This window comes from Malassezia globosa (assembly GCF_000181695.2).
Source record: "Malassezia globosa CBS 7966 chromosome Unknown mgl_sf_2.1, whole genome shotgun sequence".
In the NCBI taxonomy this organism is placed as follows: Eukaryota; Fungi; Basidiomycota; class Malasseziomycetes; order Malasseziales; family Malasseziaceae; genus Malassezia; species Malassezia globosa.
Window position 1 is genome coordinate 24,381 of NW_001849872.1, and position 22,072 is coordinate 46,452.

The 22,072-nt window shown below is 50.2% G+C and overlaps 13 protein-coding genes across 13 annotated transcripts; 4 read left to right on the forward strand and 9 right to left on the reverse strand.

Annotated features, from left to right (window-relative positions):
* Positions 1-62: 62 nt before the first annotated feature.
* On the reverse strand, positions 63-536 carry MGL_0834 (uncharacterized protein; the record flags this gene model as incomplete). Its single annotated transcript, XM_001731514.1, has 2 exons — positions 63-388; positions 437-536. 2 exons carry the CDS (start codon positions 534-536, stop codon positions 63-65), a joined length of 426 nt encoding a protein of 141 aa, XP_001731566.1.
* Positions 537-2,310: 1,774 nt separating this feature from the next.
* Positions 2,311-4,530, forward strand: MGL_0835 (uncharacterized protein; the record flags this gene model as incomplete). Its single annotated transcript, XM_001731515.1, has 1 exon — positions 2,311-4,530. The coding sequence occupies one exon, from the start codon at positions 2,311-2,313 to the stop codon at positions 4,528-4,530; it is 2,220 nt and encodes a 739-aa protein (XP_001731567.1).
* A 92-nt stretch (positions 4,531-4,622) lies between these two features.
* MGL_0836 (uncharacterized protein) lies at positions 4,623-5,564 on the reverse strand (the record flags this gene model as incomplete). Its single annotated transcript, XM_001731516.1, has 5 exons — positions 4,623-4,676; positions 4,910-5,163; positions 5,199-5,256; positions 5,306-5,439; positions 5,474-5,564. The coding sequence occupies 5 exons, from the start codon at positions 5,562-5,564 to the stop codon at positions 4,623-4,625; spliced, it is 591 nt and encodes a 196-aa protein (XP_001731568.1).
* A 141-nt stretch (positions 5,565-5,705) lies between these two features.
* On the reverse strand, positions 5,706-7,362 carry MGL_0837 (uncharacterized protein; the record flags this gene model as incomplete). Its single annotated transcript, XM_001731517.1, has 2 exons — positions 5,706-5,766; positions 5,804-7,362. 2 exons carry the CDS (start codon positions 7,360-7,362, stop codon positions 5,706-5,708), a joined length of 1,620 nt encoding a protein of 539 aa, XP_001731569.1.
* A 351-nt stretch (positions 7,363-7,713) lies between these two features.
* MGL_0838 (uncharacterized protein) lies at positions 7,714-8,316 on the forward strand (the record flags this gene model as incomplete). The annotated part of the gene is made up of 1 exon (XM_001731518.1): positions 7,714-8,316. One exon carries the CDS (start codon positions 7,714-7,716, stop codon positions 8,314-8,316), a length of 603 nt encoding a protein of 200 aa, XP_001731570.1.
* An 856-nt stretch (positions 8,317-9,172) lies between these two features.
* MGL_0839 (uncharacterized protein) lies at positions 9,173-10,069 on the reverse strand (the record flags this gene model as incomplete). The annotated part of the gene is made up of 1 exon (XM_001731519.1): positions 9,173-10,069. The coding sequence occupies one exon, from the start codon at positions 10,067-10,069 to the stop codon at positions 9,173-9,175; it is 897 nt and encodes a 298-aa protein (XP_001731571.1).
* Positions 10,070-10,882: 813 nt separating this feature from the next.
* On the reverse strand, positions 10,883-11,363 carry MGL_0840 (uncharacterized protein; the record flags this gene model as incomplete). The annotated part of the gene is made up of 2 exons (XM_001731520.1): positions 10,883-10,917; positions 11,210-11,363. 2 exons carry the CDS (start codon positions 11,361-11,363, stop codon positions 10,883-10,885), a joined length of 189 nt encoding a protein of 62 aa, XP_001731572.1.
* Positions 11,364-12,705: 1,342 nt separating this feature from the next.
* Positions 12,706-15,076, reverse strand: MGL_0841 (uncharacterized protein; the record flags this gene model as incomplete). The annotated part of the gene is made up of 2 exons (XM_001731521.1): positions 12,706-14,813; positions 14,848-15,076. The coding sequence occupies 2 exons, from the start codon at positions 15,074-15,076 to the stop codon at positions 12,706-12,708; spliced, it is 2,337 nt and encodes a 778-aa protein (XP_001731573.1).
* A 1,110-nt stretch (positions 15,077-16,186) lies between these two features.
* Positions 16,187-17,008, reverse strand: MGL_0842 (uncharacterized protein; the record flags this gene model as incomplete). Its single annotated transcript, XM_001731522.1, has 3 exons — positions 16,187-16,234; positions 16,443-16,952; positions 17,006-17,008. The coding sequence occupies 3 exons, from the start codon at positions 17,006-17,008 to the stop codon at positions 16,187-16,189; spliced, it is 561 nt and encodes a 186-aa protein (XP_001731574.1).
* A 164-nt stretch (positions 17,009-17,172) lies between these two features.
* Positions 17,173-18,330, forward strand: MGL_0843 (uncharacterized protein; the record flags this gene model as incomplete). Its single annotated transcript, XM_001731523.1, has 1 exon — positions 17,173-18,330. The coding sequence occupies one exon, from the start codon at positions 17,173-17,175 to the stop codon at positions 18,328-18,330; it is 1,158 nt and encodes a 385-aa protein (XP_001731575.1).
* A 116-nt stretch (positions 18,331-18,446) lies between these two features.
* On the forward strand, positions 18,447-19,520 carry MGL_0844 (uncharacterized protein; the record flags this gene model as incomplete). The annotated part of the gene is made up of 1 exon (XM_001731524.1): positions 18,447-19,520. The coding sequence occupies one exon, from the start codon at positions 18,447-18,449 to the stop codon at positions 19,518-19,520; it is 1,074 nt and encodes a 357-aa protein (XP_001731576.1).
* A 67-nt stretch (positions 19,521-19,587) lies between these two features.
* MGL_0845 (uncharacterized protein) lies at positions 19,588-20,526 on the reverse strand (the record flags this gene model as incomplete). Its single annotated transcript, XM_001731525.1, has 1 exon — positions 19,588-20,526. One exon carries the CDS (start codon positions 20,524-20,526, stop codon positions 19,588-19,590), a length of 939 nt encoding a protein of 312 aa, XP_001731577.1.
* Positions 20,527-20,838: 312 nt separating this feature from the next.
* MGL_0846 (uncharacterized protein) lies at positions 20,839-21,981 on the reverse strand (the record flags this gene model as incomplete). The annotated part of the gene is made up of 1 exon (XM_001731526.1): positions 20,839-21,981. The coding sequence occupies one exon, from the start codon at positions 21,979-21,981 to the stop codon at positions 20,839-20,841; it is 1,143 nt and encodes a 380-aa protein (XP_001731578.1).
* Positions 21,982-22,072: the final 91 nt, after the last annotated feature.

The window sequence follows — 22,072 nt, forward strand, 5'->3', positions numbered from 1 at the left end:
TATGTAGGCGTTACATAGGGGTATCATGGACAAAGAGGGGATTATAGGAATTCCCAGTCTTTTCAAAGCTTCTTCTCGCCATGGCGAAGCATACCTCGCACACGGATTCCTTTCTGCACACGAGGGCCCCAGCCACGCACCTTCTTTGGCTTCTTGACATCATACGCAAAATCAGCTGGACGCTCGCCTTGGCGGTATTTTTCGAGCGACCATAAAATGTATTTACGGTCCTTCACAGGAACACCTGCGCCTTTTAATTTCTCCGAGTTCAACGCAAACATCGCGTCCCAGTCTTCCCCGACGGCAGAGACACATGTAGAATTATTCGCCAAGTCGCGACGTGGCTTGGAGATTGCTTCTAGAAATGCCTTTGGCGTCGCAATATTGTCTATCCAAGCGTAAGTGGTGTGTTTTGTCGGATATTGAGACCACGTACCCCGAGGTGGCGGAGCAACACGCCGCGCTGATGTTGAAGCAAAGCGAGCCAGCGTGACTGATCGTGCTGCTGTGCGTGCAAAGTATGTGGGCAAAAACATCGTCGTATCTTGTTCGCTTCGATTGGTCTTGACGAACGGCCTCTTACTATGGCAAGGGGTGTGCGACGATTCTATTCTGGATGACTAAACATACACCAGTCTTCGTTCTCAAGTGACGACCTGCACGACTAACATCACGTGAGAAAACCTGTGTTGCACGAAACAAGCTGGGAAGGACCAGCGATCCAATTACAAGTACGGATGGGGTTCTGAGACTAAGGACAAGGCTTGTCACTTGTAAGCGTTTCAAAAAATATCAACATTGATTCGGAGAAAATGTACAGCATGTTAAACAACATGCTCGGAATGCCAAGTCCGTAGACGAATCGAATTACTCCAGCGACGCTGTCAATTCGGAAAGATGCAGGGAGGTGAATTTGCGCGAAGTTCAGAACATATACAAGCGCAGCATGGATCATACATGACAATAGACGGCACTGTTGCGGAAGTGCAGATTGCCGAATCATCAATGCAAACTGTTGCGTGGCGTAAGCTAGCCGGTCACGGACAGGAATTTGTTCTTGTTGCCGCATAGACAATAGATTTTGAAGGGACGTTAAAATTGGTTGTGTTTTCAAAGAGAAGCCTTGGTATTGCATCTTTGACAGCATGCTCATTGGCGGAAAAGCACCAGGATGTACAACACCGTGTGGGATGCCCAAAACGATCCATGCGTAAGTCAGGAATACCAACACATAGTGCATGCAGAAGACAGCCATGTTCACTAGTGTCAACATTAGCACACTTTGGACGTGAGAGTATGGTGGTATTTTAATAGGTCGTAATTGTCGAATCCCATAAATGGGTCCATGTAACAAAACCTCATCAGTACACTCTTTGGCAAGACCGCGTTCTATCCTCTCGCGAATGTTTCTTTTTTGATCTTCACTCAATTCATGGAAAGCGCGATTTCGCATGATATTGTATGTTTCTTGTAGTGCCATAGCAAGGGGCTCGTTTAGCTCAATGTAACTATCTGACGTCTCAATAGTCTTTCGAGTTTCGGACAATCCAGTTTGTATAACAGGAATTCTTGTATTCTGAGAGCAAGTCCGTGGCCAGATTCGTCGCACTAAACTTTGGGGAAGTATTGAAGTGTCTAGGAACGGCAACCAAGTCCTGCATACTTGCTGTTCCTGATACTGATACTGAGCTGAGCCGTTCCCACTTGCCAAAGATGTGGATAAGTTATACCTAGTATTTTTGTTGATATTTCGAGATGTAGAATCTGAATTTCTGCATGCTGCATCATTCTTCATTTCATCAGGGATGAGACACTGAGTCTTGCGTGCGAGTAAGTTTGTACGAGTGGTCATTTCTTTTTGGCAAAAATCCACGGCCGGCAGGGTATCATCTGTCCATTCCAAATTTCCCTTCACAGGAATGTCATGTTGTTGAAAAAATGTCATGTCATCCTGCCCAGGCGACATGACCAGGCCAGAAACAGATCTAGGTGGTAGCGACCAGTTGTAACCGGGGTTGTCTCATTTAATGGGCGCCATGTTAGCCGTATGATTTTCGCATTCATAGTGAAGATGGACCAATCATGTCGAGTTTACAAAGTACTTGCACTTATCGAACCAATCACAATCCGGCAACTCTAGATCCAAACGCATATATCGATTGCACCTCAAATATACCGCATGAATTAGTTCATTCTGGAGGGAAAGGTGATGTGGCCCTTGAGACATCCACTCGATCTGCTTTTTTTTTTTTTTCTTTAAATCTTTCAGACTTCGTTCGCGAGGGTTGTGTGTTCAAGTTAGCGGATCACATGCATCTTCCCAAAGCAAATGGACCATTTGATGTGGGCGTTGTAGACATAGAAGTCCCCGTTCGTGAGCCACGAGACTTTATTCCAAGCTACTTGAATCATGTGAAAGTAAACAAGTTGGCCAAGGATGGCCACAAATTAAGTTCACGCGAGGCAGAGCGAGTTTATGCGAACTTTGAGAAACTCATGAAAGATGAGCCAGTAGATGCTAATCGTTTGAATGATGCTGAAGAGAAGTACCTCAAAGATCACGGATATTTCTTGAGGCATGCAACACTACAGCTTCGCACTGTGCTCTTTTCTCTATATTATCCAAGTGCAAAGATGCAACATCGTGACGCTAAAAAATATCCTCATGCTCGTTGGCTAGGATATCCATTGAAGAAAATGGTTCATGTGGCATGGGACTATATCGGCGAGTACGGTTCTTTGGCACAGATATTTGTGCCAGCCCTTGTTACGTTGGCAACCTCATACCTTCAAGCGAGAGTAGCTGCGCCAATCACTGAACCAGCTAATGTTTCAAGTGATTTTGGCATGAAAAGTGATGCAGAGTCCGCTAAGGCTGTAGCAATGACGCATTTCCCTGTCGTGGTCTTCTGCCACGGTCTCGCAGGTAACCGCCTTGCTTACTCGCAGTTCTGTTCAGAACTTGCTTCTCACGGCTTTGTTGTGGCTGCTATCGAGCACCGTGATGGATCAGGTATGGGTTCATTTGTGTGGACTGGCGTCCATGAACACTTTTCATCACAGAGTAAGATGAATCGGCACTGCCGACGTAATTTCAAGATGGGTGCCACAGAATCTGTTTTGAATGATGACTTGGACGCTGAAAGCACGAATCAAGCCACTTCTAGTCTTTTCCATGACTTTACAAAAGTGCCGTACCTGCCGTTTGAAGAAGTCGGTCTTCGTGCATTCTCTGAACCTCAAGGACCTAAAGAACAAGGTCTTCGTCAAGCGCAATTAGCGATGCGAGCATGTGAGATTCAAGAAGCGATGTATGTTCTTCGTCGCATTAATCAAGGTGACACCGATTGGCTTGAATCTTGTTGTACACGTAGCTTCGGCTCTTCTTTGTGCGGTCCAAAACACTTTCGCAAGATGCGCGAGAAAAATCTGGTGCCGAAATGCAGTGACTTTTTTCTGCTTTGGAAAGGCAAGCTGGACGTGGATTTCCCTTCATTGATTGGCCACAGCTTCGGTGGCGCTACTTTGTTCGAGTTCCTGCGACTGGATCAAAATCTATTCAAGTACGGCATCATTCTGGACCCATGGATGGATCCAGTGCGTGATCCACTAAACGATGAGGATGTACGACTGAAACTTCGCAAACCTGTTTATGTGATGAACTCAGAGGGCTTTAGCATGTGGCCTGAGCAGTACACTAAGTTGCAGCGCTGCACAATCGATGGCATCGCGGCAAACAAAGATCACCGTGGCTGGCTCATGACGCTTGCAGGCACAAACCATGGTGACTTTAGTGATATGCCATTTTTGCTTCCTCGTGTGTTCGGGTCTGCGGTCTCTGCACCCGACGCCGTCCGTACGTTTGCAGTCTTATCGATGGCACAAATCAAGCTGATCCGTCATCAGCGATATGCAGCGCTACAAAACCAAGAGGTGGATGATGATGGACCTGGGCGCGACAACATGCTTATTCAATCTAGTGGCTTGCGCTTAATCTCCGATTCAGACGTGCCAGTAGGTGACGATGTGCTAAAAAGCTTATATCAAAATCACGTCATGTCAAAGCGACTACGCAGACGACCGCGGCGTGGTATGTTTTGGGAGCTGCGTGGCTGGAAGAATCATGCCGAGCGTAATCCACGATCCCGTGCTGGGAGAAAATATCTGCGCCATCAAGCCAAGGAGCATGCTTCTTCGAGCTCCGATATGCGTCGAATGAGTCTTTCCTCGTCTGTACCTGAAACGTGTGCAACGAATGAAGAGACGGAGCTTCTTTCACAAGATCAGGACCAAGAGGACCGTCACAAATTCTTACCATCGTTTATTGATCCGTGCAAAGATGGTCCCGAGGCCTGGTATGGTCATACTGTCGACACCGACGCGTACAAAGCATTTAATACTTGGAAAGAATCTGGAATGATCCGTCGAGTCATTCATCGCCCTTTCTCGCTTTTCACAGTGGTTTTGTGGTTCTGGGGTATTCGTGAGGGTCTTGCTCCCGCTGGACATTTGCTAGTACACGATTTGTAGCTTTGCCCATCATATGAGGGAATATGCAAGTCTACTACAGATTTCATATGCTGACACTCCGCCATGGGTCTCTCAAACCTGGATGGGATCAATTACATAGTAGTGATGAAAATGATGACTCTTTGGGCCCCCGAGCCTCCTAAAGCCTTTTGTATTTGTGTCTAGCTTACAACTGCTGCTTTAGAAGCGACACTACCTGATCGTCAGGAACAGTATGGATACTGCATGTGAGCGGAATGATCTCTTGCAACGCACTTTGGACCACGATAGTTGAGTCGTCTCATAACATCAATCACGCGTCCCTTCGGGAAACCCTGCACGGGTAAGAATAGCTGCTCGGTCTTTTCGACACGCACGGTCGTAGAAAGCGATTACATACCATATTGCAGAATTTGTCAACTTGACTAGTATCAAGCCCAGCCAGTTGCGCCTCATCTCCAGCGGAAGTAGAAGCTGGGTCACGGCTTGCATAAGTTTCTGTCCAATATCGAGCGGTCTTCTCATAGCCATGGAAATCGGTTGTGTAATGCTTCGCGACCTCAGCATCCTGGGGATCATTTGGCTCTGGAGAGCAGAGCAAGGAACGAAGTGACATAAGCGTCGTCTTAAGCGTATACACTGGAGACCATTGGTCTAATGTGAGCTGTATCCAGGAGATGAGCACATACCCTTAAGAATGTCTAGACAGATGGCCCCGCTCTGGGAAGAGACATTCGGGTGATACACCTTCCTTGTCAGCCCTGTCATCGAAGAGAAACACACTTGCAGAACATACTTTTGTAATGAAGCGCATTTGAAGAGGGTGGAATGGGTATCCTTCAGGTACTACAATATCCACCTTGAACAAGCCATGCTCGAATGGCGAGTGGATTGGTCCGGGGAACGAGCCGATCAAATGAAAAGGAGACTCTAACATTATTAGGAAGACATAGCGTGCACATACCATCAATCATACTGACAAAGATTTCATCGTCTGACTCCTTTTCACACGCGGCAATTTCGCGCATAATGCGCCTCAGTCGTGCGCCTTCCATGGTGGCTGAAGTTGATCTTTCGCTGACTTTCGTTGCCAGCGCGTAGTCTTTCGCGCTGTGAAGGCCGTGGCGAGAAGCATGTGGAGGCTGAGACTAGCATACAACTACAACAATGCCTTGCTACGACTCCACGTAACCCAATTACGTCTGCGGCGCCAAAAAGTGCTGGGCGACAATTCGACGTTGAATCTTGCCTGTGGCACTGTCAATGTGTTAGTAGCTGAGAAAAAGCAACGTACGTCTTTGGAATACTGTCTGTGATCCATACACGGGATGGAATCTTGAACTTGACAAGGTTTGCGCTCAAGTCCGACTGAACCTTGGCTTGATCAACAGGGTGGGCTGCCCCGGGCTCCGGCACGATCACAGCTCCCACAAGCTCGTCATACATGTCGTCGGGGATGCCAAATGAAACGGCCTCTTTTACATATGGCAGGGATAGCAGAGCATTGTCCACTTCCAAAGGACTGATTTTCTCTCCTGAGCGGTTGATCAGCTCTTTGATCCGACCCGTCAGTATGAGGTAGCCGTCATCGTCCATCCGGCCCTGGTCACCTGTCCGTAAGAAGCCATCCACATCAGGTAAGCAGTTATTGTAGGCGAGTCGGAAAAAGTTGTCCTGATTTGCTTTTTCGTTATCAATGTAACCGTTCGTCACATTCGACCCGCGAACACAGACCTCGCCATTCTGGCCCACAGGCAGCTCCTCGCCCTTCTCATTAAGAATCTTGACTTCGACTCCATGTCCAAATCCTACGGTGCCAGCTTTGTGTGGCTTAGGTGGTAGCGGATTCGACGTCATCTGGTGCGCTGCTTCTGTCATAGCGTAAGCCTCTAGGACAGGCGCCTTCACAAGTTGCTCTAACGATGTCAATGTCGCGGGAGACAGGGAAGACGAGCACGATCGAACGAAGCGCAACTTTGGCATGGGATCAGGTTTTTCTGATGCCAGAAGAATCTGGTGGATTGTAGGAACAGCAGTGTACCAGTTGGATTTTGTCTGCACGAATTCTGGCCAGAATGTCGAGGCGCTGAAACGCGGCGGAATCACAACAGAGCTGCATGCAAGCAAAGAAGACAGCAAAGCGCATATGAGACCATGTACATGAAATAGTGGCATAACGAGAAACGTCTTGTCATTAGGGCTCAGCTCGTATGTTTTCTGGATGTTGTGCATGGACGTGAGCAAATTTTTATGCGTTAAAGGCACTGCCTTGGGACGTCCAGTTGTCCCCGAAGTATGAAGAATCAGTGCTGTGTCATCCTCTTCTGCCACTGTAGCTTCTCCAGTTGGCAAAGAGCCATTCTGATCGACAAGGCGCATTACACTCTTCGACCGGGAAGCTGTCGGCACATCATGCACAATCTCCAACGTTCGTACCTGTCTTGACTTGGCAGCCCGTGCAGCTGAAAGAGCTCCTTCTGATACGTTCTTCTCAGCCAATGTGCCATTCGGTACAATGATTGCAGGCGTGTTGGTGTCTTCAAGATAGAACGACACTTCGTTTTCTTTGTAGTTCGGATTCAATGGTGCCGCAACCAGTCCGAGTGCTGCTGTAGCAAGGAACACGACAACAAATTCGAGTGAATTAACCAGGCTACTGCAAATAACAGTGCCTTTTTTGAGATGAAGTGAAGCCAATTGCGCTTTGACGCCGTCAATGAGGGCTGCTAGCTCACTATAAGTCACACTCATGGGCTTTCCTGAGGACGCAGGTAGCTCAATAGCTTCTGCGTCAGCACGATAGCCCATGCGCGGGGTAAATATACTAGCAATCAGGTTTTTTTCAGAACTCATAGCGAACCTGCGATGAAACAAGCGTAAAGTCAAGGACTCAGCTGTGTTGCACGGTTTCTCCAAGGGATGCCTCTTTTTATGATTTATCTCCGAACCCCACAACTTTAGATCCCCAATCACGCATCATTCACCTCAATATGTAGCGCCCTCCGCTTATTCGCTGATGTATTGCGTCGGAACGAACTAAGTCTCGTGCGCATGGGCCACGTGTTGGAAGCTGAGATGGATTGAAAGAACACTGCCATCGTGTTTGTGGTGACAACTCCGTTGTAAGGGAATCAAGGCTTACGCTAACAAACTTGTATTAGATTGGACGCACGCGCACTTTATAGGATGCCACTAAATCGCTCGATGCTAGCTAAAGTACAGGCTATTATCTCACCGCTTCTTCCAGAGTTGCACAAAGGCCAGGCCGGGCGTGTTGGTATCTTGGGCGGATGTCGTGAGTATACAGGTGCACCATACTATGCATCTATGTCGTGTATGCGAGTGGGCTGCGACATGTCGTTTACTGTTTGCTCGCCGGAGGCTGCTCCGGTCATCAAGTCTTATTCGCCGGATCTGATCGTACATCCGGCGCTTGATGCATCGAAAAACCTGAATGACGTGCGTGAGGAGCTTCGTACATTGTTCAAGCGTCTGCACAGCGTCGTCATCGGCCCGGGTCTGGGTCGCGATGACTCTATGCAAGCGTTCGCTCGTGTAGCTATTGAAGTGGCTCGCGAGGCGGACTTGTACGCAGTTATTGATGCAGATGGTCTATGGCTTGTTCAAAATGCACCGAACACGGTCCAAGGCTACAAGCGTGCAGTGTTGACACCCAATGTGGTCGAGTTTGGGCGCCTTTGTCGAGCAATGGTGCGTGTGTGTCTAGGCCGGGAACAGGTAAAACCAGCGAAGGTTCACCTGCACCTAGTCTCCCAGCATGGAATTGAGCTAATAACAGAACATTGAGACATCCGAACACGCAGCCCAGCAACTCAGCAAGGCACTTGGGGGGCTTACAATTCTCGAAAAGGGTCGAGTCGATCGTATTGCTACAGAGACCGAAGTGCAATACTGTGATATTGAAGGCGGCTTAAAGCGGTGCGGTGGTCAGGGCGACTTGCTCAGTGGGTCCCTTGGCACCTTCCTTGCATGGGCCAAGCGCTACGAAGAACGAAAGGCCATGGGTGAAGATGTCGCTGATATTCCTGCTGAGAACTTGCCCGTTCTTGCCGCCTTTGGCGCTTCTTCTGTGACACGGATGGCTTCGCATCTCGGGTTCGCTCGGCTCGGTCGCAGTATGCTTACGAACGATCTGCTTACGGACATAGGACCTGCTTTCGAAAAGCTGTTTGGCGTATCATCATAATTGAAAACAAGCGTAGAGTAAAAGTATTGTAATACATGCCATTGGGTCTACACACGAAGCGCTTCAAGCTCCTTCAGTAACTCTTTATCTTCTTTTGCAGTCTCCGACTCACGAGCACGGCGCTCTGCTTGTGAGGCTTGCCAACGGCGCATGCGCCATTTGAGACCAGTCTCATTAGCTAGATCAGCACCCATGAGCAGCTCGATGGGCATAGCATGCACGTCTGGGCGCCCAGGACGAGATACAAGCCGACCTTGTGCATCGCGCTGGGTGCCATTTGACGTATCATCTAGAGCTCCCCAATCGCCACCGGCTGCTGGACCCATTAGCGGGGCCACATCCAAATAGTCTGTCGCAGCGAACACCATGCCTCCTTGCTCGACATGCGATTGGGTCGCGGGGTCTTGCACAAACTCTGCGAGGCGCTTCTTTTCCATGCCGATCATCTCAGCGGCGCTAGGCGCCCTGTGCAATCGGTGGTGGACGCACGTTTTCTGTCCGCACAAAGCCCGCATAAGAATGGGCACCAGCTGGAGTCGACAGGGTCAAGTCGTGCGCCTTGGCTCGGAGCTCGGCGAGCTTCGCATCCCAAACGGTCTTTCGCTCAGCTGCAAGCGCTTCTCGAACAGGCGTCGTTCGTGGCTTCCGCATTGGAAGAAGCACAGGATCCTCCGGCACCCACGGCACCCAAGTCTCTTCTTCTACAGTTCGGCCATCAGCATGTGTGATCTGGAAAGGACGACGGCGCTCTGGCACTTTGGGCCAGGGCACTTCAACTTTTTTGACAACCTGACCCGAACGAATCGACTCTTCGTCTGTGGCTTTGACGATAGCAAAGCGTTTCCAGAGAAACATGCCCTTGTGCCTGTCGTAGAATGGCTTGGAACGTACGATTCGTGAGGCGTACGAGTTGGTATTGGGCACTTTGAGCATGACTTTCGAGTAGTGAACAGGGCGTGGAACACTCATCACATTGCCTGAATATCCCTTTTCTTCTCCAGCTTCAGGGTCAACGAGACGTGGGATCACATGCTTGATGTTTTTCGGTGCTAGTTTGTGCTGGTCGTCCAGGTCACGGAGAAAGAGACGGTTAGTCGTTCGGTCGACCGTCGTCACAATTCCTTCACCACGGATCGGCCGACCTTCATCGTCATGTCCCACAGCTCCCGTACGAAGCTTGACAGTGTCTCCAGGTACAATGTTCCAGAATGCGACGCGGTCTTTTGGCTGCACATACGCAGGAGTGGACTGCGCGTAGGAGGGACGCAGCTTATTCAAGAACTTTTGATTCGTTCCCTGCTTCAGATGATCAAGGTTCCGCAATACGCGGCGATTTGTCGCCGACGCTGACATGCTGGAAGATTCAAAGGGGACAGAGCCGCGACAACGTCCAAAGAAGTTTGGTCACACGAAGACGACCAAGTCAGTGCATCTTCGATCTCGGCGCCACATCACGTGATGTACATACACGGCATCTGGGATGGAGCTGTGGGTCTGGACACGCCTCGAGCTGACCTGGCTTGGCTTGGGCTGGCCTGTGTGGCTATATCGTCCGTCGTCTAGGTAACACCGAACATTTCGTCGGCATTGCGCTGTTGAACGGCGTCAAACTCCTTGTTGCTCTTCTAAGGCAGCTCATTCTTTCATTCTTCACACATGGAACAAAAGAAGAGCGATGTTCATGGCATTGCCGATCAGGCTCAGCTGCGCCAGCGCTGGCCTGCTTCTTCGCCCAAGCCAATTGTTGATAGAAAGACAAAGGCTATACAACACGAGCCAGAGGAATGGCCACATCCCTTCTATGCTTCTTTAGTGGATTTTTCTTGGGCAGTCTGGGTAAAAATGTCAGGCATCCTTGGCATTAGTGTTCAAGAGCCCGTGGAAGTCTTTCTTATGTGTACGTTGTTCTGGTCTCGAGACATGTGGCGCGCCAAAGTACTAATGACAAAGTGACCATCTATGGACTCGTCATTGCAGGCGTTTGCCTAGCCGTACTTCGCTTCCCGAACTACCTTCAAAGCGCTCTTCGCCGTATGCATTACTACTTGACAGGTGAATGACCTTGCGTCGAAGGCATCCTTGTCTCTGCGGCTTCAGATGTGCGCAGAAGGTCTATTCACTTGCATATCAATATCTTTGGCTCTGTATGATAGTCCTCTTTTTTCTTCACCCATTATTTCCCAAGAACACTTGGCCCAAAACTATATGGAAGTAGCTCCTCGAGTGTGAGAGCAAGCACATGTGCATCTTGTTGCCAATGTTTGGTCGGAAAGAGAACCGGCATGTCAGGTGTGCAGAATTCTCGCAGCACCTGTCGACATATGCCACATGGTGTGCAAGGTGCCGTCTCCGTGTCAGAATTTACGGCCATGGCCACGATCTTCTGATGACGCCACCGTGGTTCCTGCTTGATCCGCACAATAGCGGAGCGCTCGGCACATATGCAAGCACCTATGTAGTTAGGTAAGGCAAGCTGTTGTTTCACGCACATACCATAGGATGCATTTTCTATGTTTGCCCCTTGGACGATCGTCCCATCCTCCAAAAGCGCCGCTGCGCCGACACGGAACGCACTATATGGGGCGTACGACAACGTCTTCGCATCTATCGCCTGCTCAATTAACGTTGACTCTTGCTCGGGTGTCATGTCTTTCCAACGTGAACATGTACGCCGAGCCCACTTACGTGCCACCACCGCACTCTTGGCTCAACGCCAAGCGTGAGGAAGAACACGCCAGTAGATGTAGCCGCCCTAAGGGCTCCTGTGCCTCGTACCTCCACATTACTCTTAATTTTAGTAGGTTGCATGAAGTGCGAACGTGGACTGACCCTAGGTACGGTGAGTTGTTTTCGAGCACACATGCATTGGCCCTCCGTGTCGGTGTTGCTTGTGTTCGTGGCGGCATGTGTGAATTGCGCGTTCGCATGGGGAACGATTGGCCATGAAATCGTTGCCACCATAGCGCAAGCGCTGCTTCCACTGCATATACGCTCGCAACTCTGCAACAATCTCCCCAACACAACTGCTTACCACGCGATGGAGTTGTCTGAAAACGACACGATACCCATTAGAACGAACGTGCATTGTCACTTGGCACCTATAGCAAATTGGGCTGACCAAGTCAAGCATGTGATGCCTTGGACGTCGCACATGCACTATGTGAACGCCGTGGCAGACGAGCCACCATCTGCTTGCCACTTTGGGACCAAGGGCTTTGTGCGAGAGAGTCACATTTTGACAGGTGCGTTACATCAATGCATAAAATCGGTTCACGCATTTACCAATATATCAGCGATCCCGCGCTACGCTAACCAGCTACCGTTTCCCGCGAAAAGGACGAACGCGCTTCGGTTTCTGACGCATCTCATAGGCGACATGCATCAGCCCTTGCACCTCGTGGGTCGCGATGCGGGAGGAAATGCCTTTTCAGTATATTTTGAGAGGCGCCGCACTACTCTGCATCGTGTTTGGGATCGAGACTTGGTTCATCGGCGCATTCAATCTTTGCACAACTACACCCGTGAGCTAGACGAGCGCGATGTCGAGTCGGCCTTGCGTGGTCGGCACTACGATGCGTATATACGCTGGATCCTGGTAGAAGGCCTCGGAATTGGCATAAAGGATCCAGCTCGACAGCAGCGTGCTTGGTGGCCCGCGTGGCGCAATTGGACTGCGTGTCCCATTAAGCCTGTGGCTTTAGGAGGCATTGCAGATCCTGCCCCTTCTCGCATACCTGTTTGTCCTTTGTCGTGGGCACATGAAATTCACGCACTGGCATGTCAGTATGCGTTCCCACTGCATGTCCAGAAGAAAAAGCCACTCCATCTCCGCTGGCTGCTCGCGCAGTCGTTTCTTCTATCTCCTGACAGGACAATCGCACCGGAGGTGGCGGTTCCCACATACTTACACCCGATTGATCGTAGCTTGGTGATTGAAAAGACACTCGCTATGGCTGGAGCTCGTCTTGCTGCGTTGATCGAGTGGGGATTTACTCATCGTACTGAACACGAATCAGCACCGCTTGGCTGAGAATATATGCTTCACAGCGCGGTTCAACCAAAATGGTTTGCGTCTCATCAATCAAAATGGCTGGTCCCGGCACACTCTCGAATATCGCAAGGTTGCGCAGCCGTACGATGGCCGTGCGCACGCGACCCTGGCCATCGAAGTAGACGGGTCTAAAACTCGCTGTGTCCAGTGCCTTGGCCTTTGGAAATGGCGTCTCTGACTTGGCACACTGCGTTGCATGCTCTGCCAGCACAGACGGACCAAGCGAGTCAAACGTGCGTCCCACTGCACGCACACGAATATCGTCAACCAGAATGGCGCGATCAGCAAGTACAAATCCAAATTCCTGGCGGTAATTGTTCACAAACACTGACTCCATGTCCCAGGTATCTGCTGGCTTGAGGGTCATGAGTGCTGTGTCTGTGCCATCGTATCGCATATGCAGATACGTGTCTGTGTGAATGCGGTCACGAGCAAAGCCCTGCCGATGAAGCTCGTCTTCAGCGTGCTTGGTGAGGTTTTGTGCACGCGTATGAATCCGACCCAATGCTGTCGATGTGTCAAACGAGCTCGTGGTTTCCCATGTCTCATTGCATGGCTCCTGCACTTCAAACACACGATCCGCCAGCGCCATGCCATACGCAGACAGAATAGATGAGTACTTATGCACAACGACCGTCGTAATTCCGAGAGCACGCGCAATCGAGCAGGCGTGCTGGCCACCAGCACCTCCGAAACAAGCAAGTACATGCTTCGAGGTCGAGTAGCCACGCGCCTGGGTCAATGATCGAATCGGGCGGCACATGGCCTCATTCGCGACGCGAATGAACCCTTGAGCAACCTCATCGACACTCATGGTGCGACCTGTCTCGCGATTGATGCGCTCTGTGAGCTCTTCAAATGCTCGGGTCGACGCATCCACATCCAGACCCTCATTCTCATCTGGACCAAAAATACGTGGGAACATCTCCATCGCCAGGCGGCCAGTGACAAGGTTGGCATCCGTAATCGCTAATGGACCACCCTTACGGTAACACGTTGGTCCTGGATGTGCCGACGCACTTTCAGGGCCCACGACAAACAAACCGTTGCGGAAAAAGAGTCTCGACGAGCCGCCAGATGCAACCGTATTGACATCGAGCTGTGGACTTTGAATCGTGACACCATCAATCGTTGTCTCCATCACCTGTTCGTACTTTCCAGCATACCGGGACACATCAGTCGATGTGCCACCCATATCAAAGCCAATACACGGACGGCCGTCATCCTTGTCATAGGTCGTGAGAGCCATGCCCACTACGCCACCTGCCGGTCCACTGATAATGGACTTGAGACCCGAGAAATGCTCAACAGATGTCAGGCCGCCGTCGGACATCATAAATTCGACTCTTGTGCCAGCCCGTCCGTCACGCAACGAAGAATCAAATCCGCTAAAAAAGCCATCAATATATGCTTGCAATACTGGCGTTAAATATGCGTCTGCTGTTGCTGATGTAGCACGCGGTACCATTTTGATCATAGGCATCAATTCCGCACTACAGCTGATGCTAGGGAAGCCGATCTCTTGTGCAATTCTTTTCACAAGTTGCTCATGCTCGGGATACGTATAGCTGAACATAAACACAACTGCTAAACTGCGATAGCCCTCAGCATACAATCGCTCCAGGTCTTGGCGGACACGAGCTTCGTCTGGCTTCTGAAGAATAGCGACAGCTTCACCAGAGATTCCTCGAACAATGTCAGGCTCCTTGTAAGGCATATTGAGTGGTGATGCGCTTGGCAACTTATCTTTTCCGGTATATGGTTTTGTAATCCGTGCATCTCGGCCCATCGACGAAAACTGGACACTGTGTTCGCGAGCGTGCGGGTCAGAGCTATAACCAACCACCGTAACACGCTCATCGACTTCAACAACTTGGTCATAGAGAACCTCAGGCTTGTGGATCGCCAAATCAAAAATAGCAGGTCTAGATTGGTTCCCGATTTGAACAATGTCTCGGAACCCTCTCGTGGTAATGAGCGCATGACGCTGACCATCGCGCTCTAGTAGAGCATTTGTAGCCACTGTAGTTGACAAACGAATGTAGGCTGTTGTGTCAGTGGAACAAAAGAATGTACGTACCGATATCCTGGGTTGATATCTTTTCCGAGCGTGGAATGGAGCGGCCCGAGGCCATCTCTAGGATACGCCGGATACCCTCTGTCGGTGCATCGCGGTAATTGTTTGGATCTCGAGACAGTAGTTTGATCACAATATCTCTTTCGGGCCGATCTCCGGACGCAGGAATCCTACCCAAGCAGTCGGTGAACGTGCCACCACGGTCTATAGCGATTTGAATGCCTAGTGACATGATCAGAAAAAATGTCAATAGCTCACAATTCGTTTGTGGGGGAAATTCTGGGGCCTATGGGCGAAAAGGATAGGCGCATTCGTGGCCGAACCCGATAATAAGCCCTGACGTCAACACACTAGCGAGCGCCTATCTCCACTTGTCCCTCGCTTCATTTCGATCTTCTTGTGACCTTTCCGCGTGGCTAGAGATACCAGTGTGGAGGACCCGGCGGCTCGCCGACTGTTGCACTCAAGAGACGCAATCGCGGTCAAAACGTAGAATTGTCCATCTATACATAACATGTCGACGCCCGTCCCGCCAGACCGCCTTGCTGACTTGAATTTGAAGGCTCTGCATCCAGAATCACCTGACATACTGGATAACAAGATGCCAACAAAGTTTGTCGATCCTTGCAAGGAAGCGGCCCTGCAGTCCATGCGCTGTTTGGAGCGCTATGGCCACGACAAACTACAATGTCATAATGAATTTTACATCTAGTACGTAACGAGCATTCCTTTGTCTTTTTTTGAAGAAAATTGTTTGTTCCCCTTTTTCAGTTCGACGTTGTTAACCTCAGCCGACTATGTAAAAAGGAGTACATGCGCCAGCGACGCGAAAACCGTCAAGCCTAACTGTGGCATTTCGACCAATTCTCATGTTCAGTCTATCTCATTCACTTGCGCTGGCACCTGCGCTGCGGTATAAGCGAATAACACCATCGTCGCTTGCTGTGATAAATTGATGGCCAGGGGCCATCATCTGTGTCGACACAGAATTCTCTCGAATTTGAGGCAGTGTGTCAGGATGCCATGACACACCCCATATAGGTGTCGTTTGTGACAGAATTGTTACGCATGTCACAGGGGATTCTTCCAAATCCCATAGCCGGACTGTTTGGTCTGTCGAACTGAAAGGAAAAAAAAGGTCAGCACCCATGCATATCTGTTTGATGCACGCACCTTGTAGCAACGACGCGACCGTTTGCTGCAGACTGCACATCCAAAATCCATCCATTATGACCTTGTAATGTGGTAATGGCACATTCACCAAGCTTGCGTCGAATCGCTCGCACGTCATATATCGTCGTCGTGCCATCATCCGAGCCGACAAACAAGTGATCTGAAAACGTCACACTTGATCGTGCAAATAGAAGAGCGCGTATGGGCTCAGTATGGTCTAGCAAAAAGTCAGATATTATTTAGAGACATGGCGTACCTGCAAAGCTCACTAGCTGCTGGCCTGAATGAATATCCCAAACACATATCTCGCGTCGTCAGCTCAGACACCTTCAGAATGGTAACGTACAAATCCCGAGTTTGTACCCATGGCTAATAGATCACCTTCATAATTCTGATAAAAAGTCGGTCAGTATGCAGAGACGTACAAACGCTAAAGACAAACAAAAATCAGACTCAGGCGCATCGTGCACCAGATGTCTGATACCTTTGCCAAAAGAGTCGGCTTCTGCAGAAAACACAGCCACATTCCCGTTCTCACCACCAGCAGCAAATAACATGCTTTGTGGATGCAAAGCGCTTGCCCATACATCAATTTGAAATACGGCATCGTTGTCAAACGTTTCTCCCCTAAGAGACGCACGCTGTGCCACTTTTGTTAGCCGTGCGTCACACCATTGCCACAGCGTCACGACTCCATCCATGCTGCTCGTAAGCAGCAACTCGTCATTCGAGCTTCGAGTAAGTGCAACGATGCCTAGTTTATGCTCATTCTTGATCGACGTCTTCACAAGCATACTTTTCATGTCAATCACATCGACGGTGCCTGATGCACGTGCAGCGACGACTCCGTGCTGAGTCCATGCGACTTGCCAAATGGCTGCATCCTGATCAGTGCTTTCTGGACGAATCTCAAACTCTTCCAAATATTGCAAAGACTAGAGTCCATATGCATAAGATAGAGATGCACATTTTCGGGGCTAGAACATACCATGATTTCACACTACACGAAATCCGATGTTACCTTCTGTCCCGATTAAGACGAATTCAAACGTCTGTCCTAGTGAGCATGGACCTCCACACCCTTGAAGTGTGGTTGGCATGTGTCGTCAACCACTTTGTTTGCTCTGTGTCACTGATCGATCTAAGCTCTGCGACATGTCATTAGCGGCCGATGGGACACGTTCAGAATCAGAGGACATGCCATTTGTTCCGCCGTCTTACACACCCACAAGATCGTCTATGATTCCTATGCCTGATGTAATTCGACGATTATTCGCTCTCTTTCCGCTGCGTGTTTGGCCTGCGGCGCAAGCAGTGTCAGATCGCGAAGTCGTCAAGATGCCAAAGGATAAGGCCGAACTATATGTCATACCTGCTCGGGCTACTGAGAAAAACAGCTGGGCTAGTGCGGATCCCATATGTCTTCGATGGCAAATGGAATTTGTATTCCGGCAGGTGCCCGTGCATTGTGAACCGATCTATCATGCTTACTGGTCGCCGGACCACAGCGTTCCATTCGCTCTCTTCAGATCATCGTCGAAGCAGTCAGGAGAGGATTTGCCTGATACCCTCCTCTTAAGTGAATCAAATCTTCTGCGCTACATGGATCATCATCACCCTCTAGCACGTCCCGAGCTCGATGAAAAATCTGTGTGGCCTGAGGGTGCTGAGGACGAAGTACCAATATGGAAGAATCTCTTGGAAAGACGTGTTATGGCTGGTGTCTTGCTATCGTGCATCCGCTCAGGCGTGTACACACCACCACCTTCCTCTAAGCCGTTTCTTCGCCGCTGGTTTGCACCTCTCTTCCCCGGCGAATCATCTCCGGATGAGGTAGCATTTGCACGCCTCGCATGTATTAGCTCAGCAGGAGCATCGCCTGCTAGTCTCGCTGCCGTGTATGGGCGCGATTACTTAGCCGATGCAAAGAACCCTCTCACACTCGTCCCCGGCTATTCTGTCGATTGGGTTGGTTTTCTAAGTGGTACATCCTCGCACACAGCTTCTGATGCTGCAGAAGATGCAGAGTTTGTACCATCTCAATTACGAGTTGATCAAGATGCAATCCGACGAGATGCCGCTGAGGGTTTAGAGGCTGTAGCGGTTCGGCTTGCCTCGGATGTCAACGTTTCAACAGGTGAAGGATGGTTGCTCGGTGCCAAGCGTGCTACATCTCTCGACTGCCTTCTCTTTGCTATTTTGCACACACTGGACACTCTTCCCCTTGACGAGGCCCGCATGCTTCGGAATGTCATGGATCGACACAGCTGCTTGGGAGCATATTACCGACGGCTCCACTCATATTTGCCGTAGTACATGAAACTGCAGAGCTTTGTAAGTCTCTATTCGTGGAGAATGACGCATAATTATCGGCGGGTCTGATTATCCCCCTTATCATCGGCCCGTTTCACGCAGCGAGTCGAGCCAGAATGCCACTTAATGATGCCACGAAAGACATAGTAGCAGGCACAATGGGTGGTGTTGCCCAAGTTCTCGTCGGCCAGTATGTGCAGTTACGACGAAGTTCTCACTCGCAGACCCTTCGATATCGTCAAAGTGCGCGTCCAAACCGCCGCAAGCGGCACCTACAACGGTACGTTGAGTCTCTATTGTACCTTGCTGGCTTGATCCAGTTAGGAATGGAGCATAGCAGTCTAACGCCAGGTGTTTTGGACTGTATTTCACACATCTTGCGTGATGAGGGCCCCATGGCTTTCTACAAGGGCACGACAATGCCTCTCATCGGTGTTGGCGCGTGTGTGTCAATTCAATTCGGTGTGGTCCAGTGGAGCAAACGTGTCTTCAACAGCATGAATGCTGCGCACCAGCCGGAGCGCAAGTCTTTGACACCATTGCAGCTTTACATGTCTGGTTTGTTTGGCGGCGTGGCCAACAGTTTTCTCGCAGGTCCAATCGAGCATGTGCGTATTCGACTTCAAACCCAGAAAGGACATGCGCTTCATGGACCATTCGACTGTTTGAAACAGTATGTTGTTACCAAGCCTTTGTACATGCACTTCTTACGCTACAACAGAATGATGCAGCACTCTGGTATTGCTGGCGTATATCGAGGACTTGGCCCGACAATCGTGCGTGAAGGCCACGGTATGGGTGTGTACTTTTTAACGTACGAGTACATCGTGCAAAAACGACTTGAAGTTTTGGGCATTGCCCGTGACAAGATCCCTGCGTCCACTTCCTTGCTAGCTGGTGGCTTGTCTGGTCTGCTCCTTTGGCTTATGATTTATCCGATCGACGTCGTCAAGTCATACATGCAAACGGACGCGATTCAGTCTCAACAGCGGCGCTTCCGCACATCTTTCGATGTGGTTCGTCACATCCAAGCCACCTATGGTCTCAACGGATTTGTGCGTGGTATCGTGCCGACGTTGATTAGGGTACGATGCATGACAGTGGTAAACTGTAGCACTAACTCGTACAGGCTCCATTTGCGAATGCCGCAACGTTTGCCGCCTTCGAAGGTACGTGGATGCATGTTGTAAGCTTGTTTCCTAACCGACCTAGTTACTATGCAGAATCTATCGCTCCTTTAGACGATGTAGACCGAGACTATTGCATCGCAGCAACTGCTTGTTCCAGCTCATAGCGTTTTGTATCCCAAAAAGATACTAGTGCAGATGCTGGCTCTGTTTTGGCATACATATTTGTTGTGGATTCCGCCTCAGGTACAGTGACATCACTTGCAAGGGATTGCACAACACCTTGGTTTGCCAACGCTAGCGTGTGTTGTGGGTCAAGGGCCAACGCCTCATTCAGTGTATTTGTTGCCCCAGGCACATCGTTTTGAGCCGCCTGCGCCACAGCTTTGCCAACTAGCGATGGAACCATATTTCGCGTGTGAGCAATCATTGTGTTTTGGCTCATTTCATCATATACGTAATATGCTTGCTGCGTAGCTCGCCCACCGCGCACAAGTCCAATCCATGCTTCCATATACTGCACTAGAATCGAGTCATCGTTCTGTTTCCTGGCAGCGAGATATTCTTTTTCCGCCAAGTCTACACGCTGGATCTCCAGCAGAATATGCACACCCAGCGCAATACACTCAAGCTCCGTACTTCCTCCAGCTCCAATCACACCCAATGTTTCCAGCGCGTTTTTCGTATCACCATTTTCATGCAGAGCCAGGCCTACTTGATATCTCACAATTTCGGCTGCAAGTTCGCCCGGTTCGACGACATCGAGCAACATGATGAGCTGTTGAATCACATCTTCGCTGCCCGCATCGTCGCCGGAGCGCTTCATTTCCATAAAGTCCGCAAGAAGCAGTACGGACATGGCGACAGGCTGCTCTGAATCATCGCCCAGCAGTTGCCGGGCTCCCGCGATGTCTCCCATAGCCAGAGCTGCGCGCGCTGCGTACACAAGGAGAATCAGACTCGTATTATCCGTGATGCCGTTCGGTGCATGTGTCTGTGCGAATTCAATGCAACCCGAATACGCGCTTTGGTAGAAGAGACTTTGTGCCTCGAATACACTTGACTCCATGATAAATGCACAATATGCAACAGGCGAGCGAGGGCTCTTCCAGTCAGTGAGAGGTGCCAACGTAGCTGTCGAGCCCAAGTGGACGAAGCGCGAGATCTCAAAATTAGGCGGGTTACACGCTTCTATCGGTGTTCGCCCCATTGCATACCCTTGTTACTCAATTATCTTCTTACGCTTGAGCCTCCCACACTCGGTGGCGCACGAACATCACTCAAGCTCGTCTACTTTATCAATCTGCTTAGTCAAGCCAAGCGTACCGCGGTCGACCACCCGGATTCAACCTATGAACAATGTTCTTCCTATTACGCTATCTTACTTCTCCTGATCAGCAAGGACCTTGAACTTCAGAGGCTCCTTGGTTCCCAGACTCGACGCAGCCTTCTCAAAGTTCTCCGCAGGCACACCTAGCTCGAGCAGCCTTGCAAATACATCAGCGAAGTCCTTGAAGAACTTCTGCTCGTCCTTGGCGTATTCCTGCACGTACTTCTTGAAAGTGCTGTCCTTGATGAGAGAATAGTCCGTCGGCAACATCATCAGCGAGCCAGAGCTCTTGTCGACATACTGGAAAGGACCATCCCACTTCTTAGGCTCCCAGGACTCGTCAAGCAGCATGACATAGAACTGGTTCGTGAACGAAGTTGGCGAGAACGTCCATGGGCCTTCGAAACCAGAGTGGTTGCTATGGCAACGGCCCACTGCATGAGCGCCAGCCAGAGCCACAGTTTCCTTGTCATTAAAGCCCAAGCGATGGAATACATCACGCAGGTGCTTCTGGCCCTGGGCGCCATCGGGCAAACGGCCGTCAGGGGGCGTGTCCTCAACTGGCTTGTCAACACGACCTGGGCGCCACAGGATTGTCGGACCGCCCATCTCCTGGACAGCAACGACGCCACCCAATGTCCACAAGTCTGAGTACGAGATCCACGGGAACTTGGCCTTAATTGGCTCGTGGAACTTGCGGGCATTCTCCAGACCAGCATTAGCACCATGGCTAGCTTCCGGCTTAAAGCGCATCGTTGCACCATTGCTACCGCCGGTGTTGTTATTCTTGTCGTACGTGCCAGACGAGTGCCACGCAAGACGAAGCACAACTGGCGCATAACTGCCATCATCATATGACGAGTCCTTTTCAAGTGATTTCGCAATTTCATTGTAGACAGCCTGATAGTCCTCTTTTGTCGGATTTGTCTTTGTTGAAGTGGCACCGTTTACCCAGTTCTTCACATCGTCGCTTAGGAAGTACGCACCACCCGCACCAGCAGCCAGCAGCACGGCAAGAAGCAATGGAACATTTGAGCCTGAGCCAGACGGCGGCGCTGCAGGCTTGGACTCTTGCGGAGACGTGCTGTATGTTCGAACGCTTGCACGGGGAAAGAAAGCCGAAGCTGCTCGTGGCGTCGTCGTGGCGCGCACACTACGCGACGACAAACGGCAGAGGTTTCGCAACAAAGCCATAGTCGTTGTTCAATAGAAAGAGAAAGTGTAGCCTTTCCACGGCCTTAACATGGGTTGTTGTCTTTACACGATTCTGACCAGTGATGACGCA